Source organism: Anolis carolinensis, chromosome 5 (genome assembly GCF_035594765.1).
Source record: "Anolis carolinensis isolate JA03-04 chromosome 5, rAnoCar3.1.pri, whole genome shotgun sequence".
NCBI classification, from domain to species: Eukaryota; Metazoa; Chordata; class Lepidosauria; order Squamata; family Dactyloidae; genus Anolis; species Anolis carolinensis.
In genome coordinates, this window is record NC_085845.1 from 51,231,627 (window position 1) to 51,248,238 (window position 16,612).

The 16,612-nt window shown below is 38.7% G+C and overlaps 1 protein-coding gene across 2 annotated transcripts in view; it reads left to right on the plus strand.

Moving 5' to 3' along the window:
- The window catches only part of LOC103279026 (uncharacterized), a 58,974-nt gene extending 50,528 nt beyond the window's left edge, over positions 1–8,446 (plus strand). The window contains exons 19-21 of one of the 2 annotated variants that reach the window (XR_010006326.1): positions 2,104–2,227; positions 4,273–4,363; positions 5,119–5,165. Coding sequence is in view for 1 of the 2 variants with exons in the window: in XM_008111945.3 (XP_008110152.2) it covers positions 2,104–2,227; positions 4,273–4,363; positions 5,119–5,193 (290 nt within the window). In the remaining variant the exon portion in view is untranslated. Of the gene's footprint in view, positions 1–2,103; positions 2,228–4,272; positions 4,364–5,118 lie in introns of both variants that reach the window. The other variant, XM_008111945.3, reaches the window with a different exon arrangement.
- The last annotated feature ends 8,166 nt before the right edge of the window (positions 8,447–16,612 follow it).

The following is a 16,612-nucleotide window of genomic DNA, read 5'->3' on the forward strand; positions in this document are numbered from 1 at the left end:
GCATTGTCCTCCATATAGCCCCTCACCGTGGTAAGGAAAAAATCCAGTTCAGAGGACTCTCCCCCAAACTCGATCCTTAGTTCCTCTCGTCTCGGTAGGGGTCCCTGTGGTGGCAATCCCCAATTCTCCGCCCGTCGCAAGCCCCCTTGCGGACCAGTGGGCCCCGCTGCTGTCTCTCTTGGCCCTGTGCCACGCCCGGCATTCACCAGGGGCACCAGGGTCTCAGCTGGGAGCGTAGCCGGGATTCTCGGAGGCTTTTCCCCTTCGTCGTCACTCTCCTCCACCCGCGTCAGGCTTGTTTGGGTCTTGGGCCGGGCGCCGGGCTCCTTTCGCATTTCCCTTCCCTTCGGTGCTGGGAGGTCTGCAAAGCCCTGGCTGCTTCCCACGCTCACATCCCACATTGAGCCAGCCCGAAGTTCCCTTCCTCTCTCTGGCTCCGCCAAAAACGCCAGGCGCTCCATCGCCCTCGACATTACTGCCAGGGTGGTCTCCATCGCCGACATCCTCTCCTCCAGAAACACCATCCTTTGTGGGCCTGGGGAAGGTGAACCTTCCTCTCCTCCGGTGCTGTCTCCCCGCACCACTCCACGCCTCTGGGTTACCCCATTTGGCTGGGCATAAACGGTGGATGACGCCAGGGCCGCCAGCTGGTGGAACTCAGCGTCCGGCTCGGGAGTGGCCCTTCCCGACCTTCCTCCTCCTGCGCCCAAGAGCTCTTCATCCTCCACTTGCATGTTACACCTCACCGCTACAGCGGGATGGTGTCTATATTCTTGGCTTTGTGTCAGCTCACCACAGCCGCTCCTGAATGAACACACGAGACACTCTGTGATATCACCAGAAACTTTACTGCAGGAAACATAAACATCAGAAAAGCCAAGAATGGGAGACTCCGGCCAACCATCCTTTATATACCCTCCCCCTCATTTGAAAAGTCTCTTCCCGCTCAGTAAAACCCCGCGCAAATTCCCCGCCAAGTCCAGCAGCCGTTTCTTCTCCGAGTCCTGAGACGCAGGTGTCTTATCAATGTCAGTGACCCTGAAACTCAGAGCCACATACAGGCTCTAGTAGCAGGGTTCTGACAGTGGCCCTTAGTATCTTAGTATTTTTTGGATTAAAACTATGTATTTTCAAGCCTTGAATGGTTGGATTCATAGATACAGAAGCTGTGGTTGGGAGACCTGACTGTACTAGTAAGAACAGATCACAAATAAAGGTAACAGCAGTTGTGGTGGGGATTACAGTCTCCAAAGAGATTTATGTTTTATTCTGGCTAAAGTCTGTGTAACTATGGAATTTATGATAATTCTATACTGCCATTTAATGAAGTGTAGAGTCACATTAGCTTGTGTGTGTCCACACAATGCATGCAGGCTGATCCAAGTTAACCCGGGGTAAGCTGCTTAGTGTGGCTGGCTACACCAAGGTTTTTAAAAAACCACAGAGGGAGATTCGAATTCTGCAGCCGGATTTGGCTCGCCCCCTGTGTTATGACAGTAGAGACACTCATTCCAGGTCGCTATGTGCAATCCTGAATCGGTGTCTTTACAGCTATTGTGCATTCCTTGGACTCAGGCAAGCTGGAGAGTGGCTGTCCCTCATGCCCCCTAGCACCTCAATTCCCCCCCCCCCCAAAAAAGAAAAATATCACATTTATCTGAGCTCCATGCTGTTTACTTCCTGGTTCCTGCCATGTGACTGAGTAAGGTAGTTTGGAAGAAGTAAGCCCCCTCCTGCTTTTTCCAAGCTGCCTTGCTCAGTCATATGGCAGCAACCAGGAAGTAAACTGCACGAAGCTCAAGTAAATGCCAATTTTCGTCCAGGGGCTGGTTGGAGGTTAATTAGAGTGCTGGGGAGATAGAATACTGTGCCATTTCCAGCTGTGCCAAAGCAGCTTCAGCACGGCTGGTTTATAGGGTCTCTGTCTTGCCATAGTCACCAACTATGTCTGGCTATAATGTGGTGCTGAACCAGTTTGTTTTGTACTGGTTCAGGGCTGCATTTTGTGCCCAGTTTTGCATGTCTTCTTTATTTTAAGAAAATTGTATTTTTAATGTTTCATACAGAACAATAAGTGGGTGTCTTATTTGTGTGTAACGACAGGTGTCATAGCCCGGCATCCCCTCTACTATCCATACCTCAAGAAAATTTTAACTGCTCGGGCAATAGAGGATTATTTCCATCATCTTTTAGAGAAAGAAAAGTCTGGGCAGAGCTTGGTCACAAGGTATGCACTTATTTGTATTAATGCATTCATGCTATGTGTGGTTTGGAGGAACTACTTGGGATTCTTTGATTGCAAGGAAATATTCAGATTTGAAATAACCTGTCAATGTTATATTAGGCAGTAGTCCAATTTAGGAAGAATTTTGGTCACACACAAATGCTCCTAATAAAGAGTTGTTCCATTCTACAAGTATAAGTGTAGCATGATTGCCCAAGAAAACTGCAGTAAGCTATTTTTATTATAAAATGGAACTGACACTGTACTCTTGTACATTTTGAATGTGACAAAGGATCATATGGTGACAGGATCACAATATCTGTAGTACTTAAAATGTCTGAGTCAATCAATTTTGAAATTTGTGAATTACTCTGTCCAAGCCCCTGTCAGTTTATAACAGAGATTACAGTTAGAAAGATGACTTTCTCATTTCCAGAATTCTGGCCTAAATCCAGTTGCTAGTCCCAGCTAAAGTAGACCTATTGAATCAAGTAGTGGAATTTACATAAGCATTGACTCATCATTCGTTGAAAGATTCAATTAGTTTACTTTAATTGGGAGAAACAATTGGATTTAGGTCTCTATGCATTTATCTCCCCACTGCACGGTTATACTTAGATGAAAAATGGGAATTGAATGTTTTTACATTTAAATTAATGAAGGTATTTCATTGGTTAGTCTTCAAGCTGTTCTAGAAGAAATTGAGATGTATTGAACATTTGTTCTGGTTTTCTACAAGGGATTCGACTCTTACTCAGCTGTTTTTCATTTTTATATAATGTAACAACTATGTCTCATGCTTCTGTTTTAGCAAATAGTGTTCATAGTACAGGTTGAGCATGTCCAAATTTCTGAAATCCAAAATTACTCTGAAATCCAGAATTGTCCACATGGGTGGCTGAGATAGCAACACGTTTAGTTTTCTGATAGTTTAATGTACACAAACTTTGCTTCATGCACAAAATTATTAAAATATTGTATAAAATGGCCTTCAGATTGTGTGTAAGGTGTACATGAAACATAAAAAAGTTCATGTTTAAATTTGGGTTTCATCTTCATTCTGTACATGTATGCAAATAAAGGTATTCCAAAATCAGGAAAAATCCAAACACTCTGGTCCCAACCATTTCAGATAAGGGATATTCCATAAGCATTAAAATGGTCAACAGGTTTGATGAATTTATATGAAGGTGTGTCTAACTCATACCCACATGCGTCCTAGTTCTTTCTACATCATGAACTAATTTCATGAAAACATCTGCTCCACTAAAGACAGAAATTTCTAGATTAATTAAAGTTCTCCGATTAAGCAAATAATGCACATTTGTTTTTGGTGTGTCTTTTAAAGATGGGATAATATAATAGCATGAACAGTGTGAAAAAGCAATCAGAGAGAAGAAAGAACACTTTTGTCTCTCTCCTGAGGATTAGAGAGAATTATACTCACATGTTCTCAGATCTGAAGGCTTCTTAATTTCACTGTGACACAGTGTGTATGCTTGTGAGAACAAACAAGCCTTCTGCTGAAACAGAGAATGATACATAAGTAATTTTTAATTGCATCCGGAAAGAGGATTGCATTGTTACATTCCAATAATACAATTTTGCTTTTTCTCATGCTGATAAACAAATAAATACAGATAAGAATTCGTAGTGTTTCTTCAGTTCATTGTCAAGTTCAGAAAGATACTGTAGATATTATTCAATCAAATTTAAGTCCTCTTTGTAGTTAAACTGAGATGTACACAAATGATTAATGATTATCAAATGACACCAATTAACAAGCTTGGCTCAGTGCTGTGGCATCCTGGGAGGTGTAGTGCCTCAAGATCTTTAGCCTTCTCTGCCAAAGAGTGCTGGTGCCCCACCAAACTACAGCTACAGTTTCATACCTCTGAGTCTTGGAAGTTATAATGTCAAGCTGCAGTAATTCTACAGTGTAGACGCACTCCCAGTTTCCAGTGTGGTTTTCTAAAATTATCTATGATGTCATTTTCCATTCAGTTGTATTGGAAGTTCATGAGGGAAACATTTTTTTATTTTGGTAGATATGAACTGCCTGGAATATATGGACTGAATTTTGTACTAAAAAACTCGCTTGGTGGCGGTGGCACAGCATCACTGAGAAGTGATCCACAGGTAGGTATCTAATTTTGAGTGAGTGGGTCTTACTTTGATTTTAAGAAAAAAATAACCTTAACACTTTCATGAATTCGAGCCACTTAATCAAATTTTTTTGCTTTTTTCCTTAATGACATTTGTTCATTTTAACATATTGTATTCTTTAAGCATATAGTAACTGTTGCATTCTCACTGTTATTAATTAATAGAGTTCCAAATGTTCATCATATGCACTTTCTAAGTGACCATCCCACTTATTGCATTGACCTCTGGAAACACAGCTTCTGGGTAGTAATTCCAATAACCATTAGCTCATATGATGTTTTATACTGAAATTCTGTGCACTTTGGGAGGTCTTGCCTTTCATTCATGCACCTCGTTCTTCAGTTTCCCTTTCTATAGAGATCTGTTCAGCTCAGTCTTTTGCATGTATGCTTAGAAGTAACTCTCAAGTTGTAAGAACAAATCTAATTCTAAGTAAATTAAGTACAGTGGAACCTCTACTTAAGAGCATCCAAATTTAAGAGCATTTTGAGTTAAGAGCTATCACTTGGCCCTGATTTTGCTTTGAAATAAGAGCAGTATTTTGAGTTAAGAGCTTAGTCATTGAACAAATTAAACTCTTAACACAAGGTATCACTGTACACAGTGTTTTTCTTCCCAAGAATGTTGCAATATAATGAAGAGGGTACTTTTCTCTTTTATCTGAATGTGGGATTACTTTTCTTGCATAAATCTAACTATTTGTAATTTATTTTATTTTATTTTTACAGGGCAAGGCATTTGGGCAGATGTTGCTGGACTTTAACATAAAAAATGTTCCTGATCTAAAGTCTTTGATAGAATAAGATAATTATCAGCTTTCTGTTTTTAAAACTACGTTAAATAAAAATCAAGTAGAAATAAATTATCAAGTAAAAAATCAAGAAACTCCTAAATGTGGTAGCACTTAACTAATTCCCAAAGCAGAGATAATGAAATGTTATGAGTAATTCCAGATTTGTTGCTTTGCAAGGGACTGGTATTTCCCATCTACTGCTTTGAATAAAGAGCCTATATTCTAATGGTTACAATTAAGCAATAAATCTATATTTTTCTGAGAAATAACCATAGTTCCAAATAAAAGGTGCCTGTTTTTCCCAATGGTTTCTGTAAATAGAAGTAACACTAACAATACTGTTTATAGAATTTCCCTCCAGTAAAAATCATTGTCTGTTAATAGGTGCGATCCTTTGGAATTGAAGTGTTGTTACTGCTACTATTCAGTATTCTTGTTAACCATCTTCACGTCAGTATTGGTTTATATTAATTCAGAAATAGTTTACCATTATTTTCATTCTGGGCTGAGAAGGTTTGACTTGGTAATAGCTCAGTGGAGATTTGAACTCTGGTCACCTGGAGTCCTACTCCCAACTCTCAAATTACTATGTCTCACTGGATCACTTCTGTTAGTAGCATCTCTAAAAACACTAGTTACTCGTAACAAATGAACACTCAGTTAGACATAGCTATGTTTCTTGTTGAGTTTCCCTCCACTGGTTTTGTAATTGCTTTCAATCTGCAGCTAGTTGAGTATAATGTAGTATTTATTTGGTGACAATTGTTACCATACAATTACAACACTAACCAATGCACATTTGGGTGCTTCAAATGTTAGACCTGTTTTTGGGTATATTTGACTTGCTGATTCCAAAAATGGCACCAGTTTCCCCCTATCAGCTTAGTTTTTGAGATACAGAACATATGCCACCTACCAGTCTTCATCTGCTCACCCATAGAAAACCATGATAACCAGATCTAAGAAACTAGTGCTGATACGGTCCATCCAGTGCAATTTTCTAAATCAGCGCCTCAAATAAACCCAGGAACAGGCCTAAAAATCAAGACACCAAGAAAAAAAATTATAATGGATAACTTGTAGTAGTCCCTTCACATTCGCAGATGTTAGGTGTGCAGTGTCCCTGCAAAGATGGAAAAAACTTGAAAACAAATATATTATTGGGTTGCTGTGAATTTTTGGGGCTGTATAACCATGTTCCTCTGAAGATGCCAGTCGCAGATGCAGACGAAACGTAAGGAGGGAATGCTACTAGAACATAGTCATACAGCCCGAAAAACTCACAGTAACCCAGTGATTCCAACCATGAAAGCCTTCAATAAAATATACAGTTTTTTTAAAAAATCCAAGATAACTATTCTCTCAGCATGTCTAGGTTCTCCGGTGCATTTCTATGGTCAATGTCTAACCTAGAAGTCCCAAAGAGAACATATTTTTGGTCATATATAGGGTAGATAAGACTAACTTACTGGAGATTCACTTGTAATCTTGGAGCATGTTTCCCAAGGGAAAATGTACAGCAACCTACCAACCTAAATATACGTTAGAGCATCTACTTCTCAGAAAAAAAGGCTTTAATTGCAGTATCAACTCTCTGTCCTTTATCAGCAGATGTGTTTTCTTTAGAGATCCAGCTAGAATTGGTTGATAAAATTTGATCTGGTACATATAGTTCATGTTGACTCTTTAAATTGTTTATTGTTATGATTTCTGCCGCAATATTATTAACATTTTTCTCTTTAATCTTGTGTTTTATAAAAAGAATAGAGTAAATTTCTCAAATCCCTCAAAGCCAAAATAAACTTTTATTATACCTTCCAAAGAAACACAAGAGATGTACTCTAATATTTGATTCCAGAAAGAGAAAACACTTCTGATTCAGAACACAAACAAGAGCAAGGAGATTCCTTCTTCCCCCTGAATGTCACAAGTAAAGACAAGATTTGTGCCCCACTTTTTGTTATTGTGGATTATTATAACTTGATTTCAAACACATAATTGTTTTATAATTGGATAAAGTGTAATTATTTTCCAGGTTAGACTGCTTTATAATATTTCACACATTTTTCATTAGCCTGTATCATTTAAAGTCTTTTCTGACAGAAGTGGTTAGTCAGATTGTGCTGTAATACTTGCATTGGATGGAAATTAAATTATTCAAATGGCCCATCAGTATGCACATGCTTTTAATTAGCACTGATCTGTAATACAAATCTCTTTGCTTTGGGGATAGGTTTAAACTTGCCATTTTGCTATAAATTTAAAGGGCTTTTTTCCCTTTTTGAAAAATGAAAATTCAATAAAATATGCTATGAGATAGATTATATATATGCAGCCAATGAAAAATCACTCTAGATTATGTGAGGATATTCTGTACTTTTGGATACAAAGGGATTTTCTAGCACTTTTGAAACATAGCCCAGAAAACTCACAGCAACCCAACGTTTGAAACAAAGTAATAAATCATTGTGGTATCAGTCTGATGAAACAAACTGGGTCTAAATCTTTTAATAGATCTCAAAGATGCCACAAGATCGCTTTGTATTCTAATGAAGACTAGCATGACTATTTCTTTGAATTATGACCACAGTACTTTTTGTGTCAGTTTCACAATACAAAAGAAATATTCCAACAGCCTTATGTTGCTGATCAAGTGAAGCAAAAATGATCAGACTATATAAGCAATTTGAAGTACCAATATTTGCTTTTCCTATTGACATTGAAATTACTTTCAGGTACATGTGTATGAGATAAGGAAGGATCCTTTCACACATGAATGTAAGCTTTACATTAAGTGTTCGAGATCCAAAGAACTATTTTAGATAAGCCTAATCAGGTAAAGCATTTCATACTCTATGGGAGAAAAAAGAACGTGTATTTTAAAAAAGTTTTTGTGGGAATTGTCAGGTACAAACATATACAAAAATGTAGCTATTAGGGAGATTAGATGTCTAGGAATGCTTGTAAAACACTGTAAAGTTTTGCTAACACTGGCATGAGCTATTCCAGCTTCATCCAAAACTTGCATATTATACACATCATCTCTAATTTTCCTACTTGTAATCAATAGCAAAGTTTGAATGTATTGCACAATTTATGTTCACTTGAAGCATATGTTTAGATAAGTAAAGGCAAGAAAGACAGTATTAAAGGCACAGTTTGTTATGTACAAAAAAGTAGAGTATATCTGGGTACTGTTATTTCTTCATTGTTTACATGACTATGTATACTTTTAACATAAAATAAATGTGAAATTATATCAATGGTTTTGTTGTGTCCTTTTCCATCTTTTTCATCTCTGATTATTTTCTCTTTATTCATCATAATGTAATGATGTCTGACAGCATCTTTATTATTCAACCATAAAAAATTGATCAGGTCTTATAGGGTCTGACAGAAATATATATGTTTTTTCTAAACATTGTTCAGCTTTCTTTTTGATTTTGCTCCATTTCCTCTCCTGGATGGAATTTGATTGTTAAATTTGTGAATTTGATAGAGATGGGTCTACCTGGTTTCTGTGGATAGATCTCCCAAGCAGAAGACAGACCACATTCTAATGACATCTCTCACAGTTACATGCACTATATGCAAGATAGATTTACTAAATGTTAATGTTGCTGTTGTTTGGTCCTTAAACAAGAAGTAAAGTTCAAGGAAATTAGCCTTTTGTCTTAATGTGGAGTCACTAGGTCAGATTGCATTCCACACATTCTCTCTCAATAGGTTTTTCTTTATAAAGAAAAGCAGCTGTTGGAGATAGGAATGACAACCAAGGCGAGGGAGAAAATCTTAATTTATCACTGCCCCTTGCTGCTTTTTTTCTTATAGAAGAAAATATTAGGATGTTTTCCTTTCAAAGTGGAAAAACCTTGGCAATTTACTTGTATGCATATGCAAGACATTCTTTAATGGTAATATGATTTTCCACATTTACTATACCTTATCACAGCCTCCAGCAGATGCTTTAACTTAAAGAAAAAGATGGGAAGGATGTTACACTGAACTCCACATAATGTATTAATTGGCTGTATGTCAAATCTTCTGCCTATGATATCTTTCTCCATTTTCTCCACACCCCCCCCCCCCCAAAATAGAAAAGAACTGGTCTTTTTGCTTGTGGCCTAACTTCACTTAACAAAAGCTGTAGAGATTAGAAAGTGTTTACTAGCAGTTGGACCCCTCGCACGCCCTACATGTACTTCTTGCAACAGCTAAGTGAATAGAGAACTTCAGTTGAAAGCAAGCAAGGCAACAGCACCTGTGGGAGGGGGGAACCACATAGAGAAGCATCCTACTATGCAGCACTATATGTCTTTTTAGGAAGTATATTCAGTTGAACTGAACAGAATACTCAGAGTACATGCATGAGATTTTTTGTCTTGTCAGTACAGGGTAAAAAAAGCCAACTCTAAATAAGATTCTTTTTTTAAAAGGTTATAGCAGCTGTAGAAGGATTTTTCAAAAGGTAGTGGTTGGGAATGGAGTGACAAAATGTAAATATGGTTAAGAGGAGAAAGTTGGCTTGAGCTGAATCTACACTGCCATTTAACGTAGTTTGGAACTGTATTATATGGTCACTGCTGTGCCCGGCCACACATTGCTGTGGCGAAGTATGGTGGTACGGGAAATAAAGTATTGAGGAATTGTTGATAGTTAAGGTAAAGGGTAAAGGTTTTCCACTCACATTAAGTCCAGTCGTGTCTGACTCTGGGGGTTGGTGCTCATCTCCATTTCTAAGTCGAAGAGCTGGCGTTGTCCGTAAACTCCTCCAAGGTCATGTGGGATGACCGTTACCATCCTGCCAGAGCAGTACCTATTCATCTACTGTCATTTGTATGTTTTTGAACCTTAGGGTTGCTGGCAACAGCAAATCTATTATGTTGTCTTTTTTAAATATAGTTTACAAAAGCTTCAGGAGAGTCTACTACAAACGCATGAAAGAACCCTCAGAAGCTACCTGAAGAAGGGATTTTGATCCAGAAACAAGTATTACAAAATACCCTGGAATCCTTGTTGTTCTACATTCCTTTGTTTTACATTCCTTTTGCGCATCTCCGAGACATTAACTTGCATGGGACAATGATGAATTTATCTAAAGTGTGAACCACAATTTACAGAAGAAATTATCAGTTGTTTATTCCTTTGACCATGCATTTCTAAGACTTTTATCTACGTGGGACAATACTGGAATTCAAAGTGTTGTACTCAGTCACTGAACATACTTATTTTCATGGTTCACAGCAACACAATAATAATAATAAGGATCCAGCAAAAGGAGCAGCACCAGGAAACTACAGGCCAATAACATGTCTGCCCACTATGTTTAAACTACTGACTGACATCATAGCTGACAGAATTCAAGACAATCTTGGAGAAAAAAACATCTTGCCAGATGAACAGAAAGGCAACAAACAGAAAAGCAGGGGCACGAAAGACCAGTTGTCGTTTGACAAAATGATTTTGGAGAACTGTAAAAGCCGAAAAGCTAATCTTCACATGACGTGGATTGACTACAAAAAGGCCTTTGACTCACTCCCACACAGCTGGATCATCAAGTGCCTGGATGCCATCGAGATTTGTAAAAACGATGGCACCTTTATTGAAAACATGAAGGAGCATTGGAAAACTGAACTGTTTGTTGGAAATGAAAGCTATGGACTTGTCAACATCAGAAGAGGAATTTTCCAGGGAGATTCATTGTCCCCTCTGCTTTTCATTATTGCCATGATCCCTCTGTCAACAATCTTACAAAAAACAAATATTGGCTATCAAACATCTAAGAAATCTCACAAAATTTCACATCTGATGTACATGGATGACCTGAAGCTGTATGGGAAAATGGAAACTGAAATCCAGTCTCTGACCAACACTGTCCAAATTTTTAGTCCTGATATCAGCATGGAGTTTGGTTTGGACAAATGTTTGACAGTGGCATTGAAGAAGGGAAAAATCATATTTTAGTAGTCAATGTTTTTGTAGTCAGTGTTTTAAATTCATTGTGATATTTTGGTGGTAAATTTGTAAAGACAGTAATTACTACATAGCATTACTGCGCATGGAACTACTTTTTCTGTCTAATTTGTTGTATAACATGATGTTTTGGTGCTTAATTTGTATAATGATTACCTAATTTGATGTTTAATCTGCTTTTCCTGAATCCCTTCTTATTATCCAACATATTCACTTATCCAACGTTCTGCCGGGCTGCTTATGTTGGATAAGTGAGACTCTACTGTATATTTATAATCTTATTTTATCTGCTTAGAACTGGTTTATATGAGGCCTCTTCTACACAGCTGGATAAAATGCACACTGAAGTGGATTATATGGCAGTGTGGAGTCAAGATAATCCAGTTCAAAGCAGATAAGATAAGATTATAAATGAGTTATACAGCTGTGTGGAAGGGCCTTGAGTCTACACTGCCATATAATCCAGTTAAAATCTGATAATCTGTACTTTATAGGCAGTGTGGAAGAGGCCTAAGTGAGGCCTAACTCTGCCTGTCCCCTGGGCTGAGTAGGTTGCTAGGAGACCAAGTGGGCAGAGCTTAGCCTTCTAACTGCACGATCTCTTCGTTCTTCGGGGGAGGCCCTCCTCTCACTTCCGCCTCCGTCACAAGTGCGGCTGGTGGGGACGAGGGAGAGGGCCTTCTCCGTGGCGGCCCCCCGGCTCTGGAACGCGCTCCCCAGGGAAATTAGGCAAGCTGCCACCTTGGAAGTGTTCAGGAAGAGCCGGAAAACCTGGCTCTTCAAACAGGCCTTTGAAGAAGTTCCGCCCACTGTATACTGCTACTAGTGGGTTCTTCTGACCAGTTGTACCTCTTGGTTAACTCCCTGACATAGCCTCAGTGTTCACCCCAGTCTAAGGCTCTTCCCATGACCTTGTAGCACCTTAATTTCCTTCTTGTTTACAAGTTCCACTCAGTGCACTTTGCCCAGCTCATTTTATGTTTTTATTGCTGTGTTTCTCAAGTGTTTTATAATGACTGTGATTTTAATGCCTTTTAAATTTATTTGTGTGTTTTTATATTTGATATTATTGTATGTTGGTTTTATATCTGTAAGCTGCCCCGAGTCCCTCTGGGGAGATGGTGGCGGGGTACAAAAATAAAATTATTATTATTATTATTATTATTATTCTAACTGGCAATTGGATAAAAACAATTATTCCTCTCCCTCTAATTAGGACTTTATTTTTCTTTTCTTTTTGTTGTATGAACGTAGAGGCGTGGATGAGGGGTTGTGCTGTCAATTTTCGAGGTTGTGGGGCGTTTAGTTTTGTTGTTTTGTCCGGTGCTGTGATTCCATTACCCTTTTATATATATATATAGAAAAGATTGTAGACCCATATAATGCAGTTCAATGCAGTTAAACTGCAATTGCATATAATGCCATTCCAAATCTCCATTACAATATATGACAGTGTAGATTCAGCCTATAGCATTAAGCCATGACAGTGAAAGTTATATCAACCTGCATGAGTGCTACAATGAAGATGTACCCTTATTTGCTTTAATTTTATTTGGTCATTATGGGAGCAGTGAGTTCAGGACTGCTAACCTGAAGGCTGGGCTGCTGACCTGAAGGTTGAGGTTCAAATCCGCAGGAAAGGGTGAGCTGCCATCTGTCAGCTCTAGCTTGGAGAGACATGAGAGAAGCCTCCCAGCAGGATGGTAACACATCCCGGTGTCCCTTGGGCAACGTCTCTGTAGACAGCCAATTCTTTTGTACCAAAAGCGACTTGCAGTATGTTCTCAAGTTACTTCTGACACAATAAAAAAAATTGGTCATATTTCAATTTTGTCATTTTTTTCCTTTGGTTAAAGTTCTCTTTTGTCTTTATTTTTACATATTCATAAAATACAGTGAAACAAATCAATATGCATGTACATATGAATGAACCAATACAATACTTCCCAGCATCTATTAACCTGTTAGAATTAGTGTAGGGAATTTGTCTTTATTTTTAAAGACTATACTAAAACGTCTTCCAACAGCACATTCCAATAAATAAACCTCTTAGAAGTTGTAAGGGCCATGTTGGGCCAGATCCAATGCATATCCAGTTAGCATGATGTTACTACAGTAACTGACCAGATGCCTATGGGAATCCAGCCGTAGGACATGACCTCAGCAGGACCGTCTTGCACATATTCCCACCAACTGATTCTGAAAGACATACTGTTTCCTATAGTGGAGCTAATAGATAATATGACTAGCAGCCATTGACACCCTTAATCTCTATGAATGTATCTAATCCCCCTTTAAAGCTGTCCATGTTGGTGGCCTTCCTGACATCTTGTGGGACTGAATTCCACCATTTAATTAAGCATCTTGAACCATTCACTATTTTGCTGTATTTTATGAGCCTGAAATCAAGTAATGAGAGACAGAAAGAATTTTCCCTATCCACTTTGTCCAGGCCAGCAACTCAAAATGGTGGTCCATTGACCAAAAGAAATAAACATACAATTATAACTAATGAACATACACTGAACAGCAACAATTGCCAGTCCACCACATCAAATATCTTCGGAAGCATTGGCCTAAACTATGTCTAATTATACATACTTCATTTTTCTAAGCTAAAGAGCCCCAAACATAAGCTTTCTAGAAAATTATTTCAACTTCTTAGCCATGTTATTTTGTCATTTTCTATAATCTCCCCCAAATGTCATGATTTGAGATTGACCACACTATGTTTACTAAAGATATAATGGCAGATTTTAAAAATCCATTAATGATTGCCAACACAGTGGCCTTCTATTTCTTTAAAACAATAGTATCCACCCAAACTTACATCCCATCAGTCACTGCTAGCCCAGATTCTATTAATATATATGAAGCCAGGATTTTTATTTCTACATTTTGATTAATTGGCTCCAGTACATGGTTTGATGTTGAACATGGATCCCCACTTTCTGCCTAAGAGAAAGATTATAGCAAACTTCTGAGTAAATCTTGCCAGGAAAACCCTATAATAGGTTTCAATTAGGGTTGTCATAAGGCACAATGACCTACAACATCAACAACAGCAATGTGGCACGTATTATGAGATGACATGACCCGTTGGAAAAGACAACAGTGTGTGGTAAGGTAGAAAGCAGTAGGAATAGAGTTAAGGGCTTAGAGATTTCTCATTCGTAGGATCACCATAAGCCAAAGCAGCGCTGACCGTAAATAAGACATTTTACAGTTGCTAACACTAGTCTGGAAGGAATCCCACTGGATTGCAACACACCAAAATATCTGGGAGTTACTCTGGACCATGCTCTGACTTATAAGAAGCACTGTTTGAATATCAAGCAAAAAATGGATGCTAGAAATATTATTATACGAAAGCTGACTGGCACAACCTAAGGATCACAACCAGATACAGTGAAGACATGTGCCCTTGTGTTTTGCTACTCTGCTGCTGAATATGCATGCCCAGTGCAGAATACATCTCACCACATTAAAACAGTGGATGTGCCTCTTAATGAGACATGCTGCATCATCACAGGATGTCTATGCCCCATGCCACTGGAGAAACTACTATTTAGCCAATATTGCACCATCTGACATCCGTCGAGAAGTAGCAGCCAATAATGAATGGACCAAGGCATTGACATCTCCGCCCCATCCTCCGTTCGGATATCAGCCAAGTTGTCAATGCCTTAAATCAAGAAACAGCTTTCTAAGACCTACAGAGTTGCAGGAACACCTCAGCAAGCGAGAGTCCAAAAGTGGCAGGAAACTTGGAAACCCAATCCATGGCTGATACTGGATGAGAGACTCTCTGCTGGGCACACAGAAGACTGGGTGACTTGGAAGACGCTGAACAGATTGAGCTTTCTGGCACAACAAAGGGCAGAGTTAATCTTAAGAAATGGGGCTATAAAGTGGAGTCCACGACATGCGAGTGTGGAGAAGAGCTAACCACAGGCCACTTACTACAATGCAGCCTGAGCCCTGCTACATGCTCAGTGGAGGACCTTCTCACAGCCTCATCAGAAGCACTTCAAGTGGCCAGCTTCTGGTCAAAGAAAATCTAGCATAATGCCAAATTTTTAACTCTTGTGTTTTTAAAATATATTATAACTGTACCCTTAATTTGCTTCTGACAAGATAAATAAAAATAAATTAGATGGCAGTTCAACTATATTTAAGTTGAATTGAGTTCACTCCCTATTAAGCATGCATTTTAAACTAATGATAAAAGGATGATCTAGAGTTGTGAGGTATAGACTATTCACAAAAAGCCTTCTGCTGTATGTGGCAGTTGGACATACAAAACTATTTTAAAAATCAGCCAAACAGTAGCCAAAGTAGACACTGCAAACCATGTAAGGATTGGAACAAAAGCTATCTGAAATTGTCTTCGAATTTCAGTTAAACTCATAATGTTAAGTATCTGACATTTAATCTGGATGGAGTTGCCATTTTAAATTTTCTTACAAGGCAGATAGGCAAGCACCCATGCTGTTTGTCTTCCTGATGTTTAAGTGGCCCCTACTAATAAAGGAAGTAAAGTTAAACCATCAGCTGTTTCTAGGTGGTGGAAGTAGCAAGAAGAGGACTGTTGTTTTTTTATGTGTGTCTTTTGTGATTCACCCAAGCAATTGAGGCTTTTACAGCAAAAAGCCCAAGTATCTTCTCCAGTTTCATTGTCCATTTCCTCTCCGGATTTACTTGTAATGGACCCCTGCCATTTAAAGTATTGGGGGGGGGGGGGAGAAGCTTAAGAACCACTTTGAGAACAAAAACAAAGGCCATTTCTATCTAGATGATAACAAATAGTTGAGAATGTCTTTTTTTTTTTACTTTCTAAGTGTCTAGATTTAACTTTTAGCTGGCCTGGTCTCTAGCTACTGAAAATGCCACAAGAACTTTCACCAGTACTTTTTAAAGTATCTCTGTAGCAAGCAGTCAGAAGAAGTGTCATCAGATTCAAATCCCAAAGTTTCACATCTGAAAGAAATTGCAGCATAAGTATTGGTAAAGATTCAGACTTGTGAAATGACTGTTTTAATCCAGAGTTTGGGAGTTATTTATGGAGCTACAGTTTATCAAATCCACCAGCCAGCAATGCCAGCAGCCTCACTAATTAAAGGATTCTTTGGGATCTATAGTCCAAAAAGTAAGTTTCCCAGGTTCTGCTAAATTACTTTAATCTCTCCTAGAAGAGATTTGTACAGAAACCCCTTTGAGCCCTCAGGGTCACATTGCACCCTTTGTTAACACAATCTACAAGCAGAGAACAAGCAATTCCCAAAATGCTACCTGTAAACTTTGAAGAGCTGAAAATACTCATCTTTCTGTTGAAGAAGGTTTGGATAGATGAGAAGTAGAAGGAAATGTTTGCATTTACAGTGCAGAATTAACATAGTTTGACATGACTTTAACTGCCATGGCTCAATGCTATGGAATCGGTAGCTCGGTAAGGC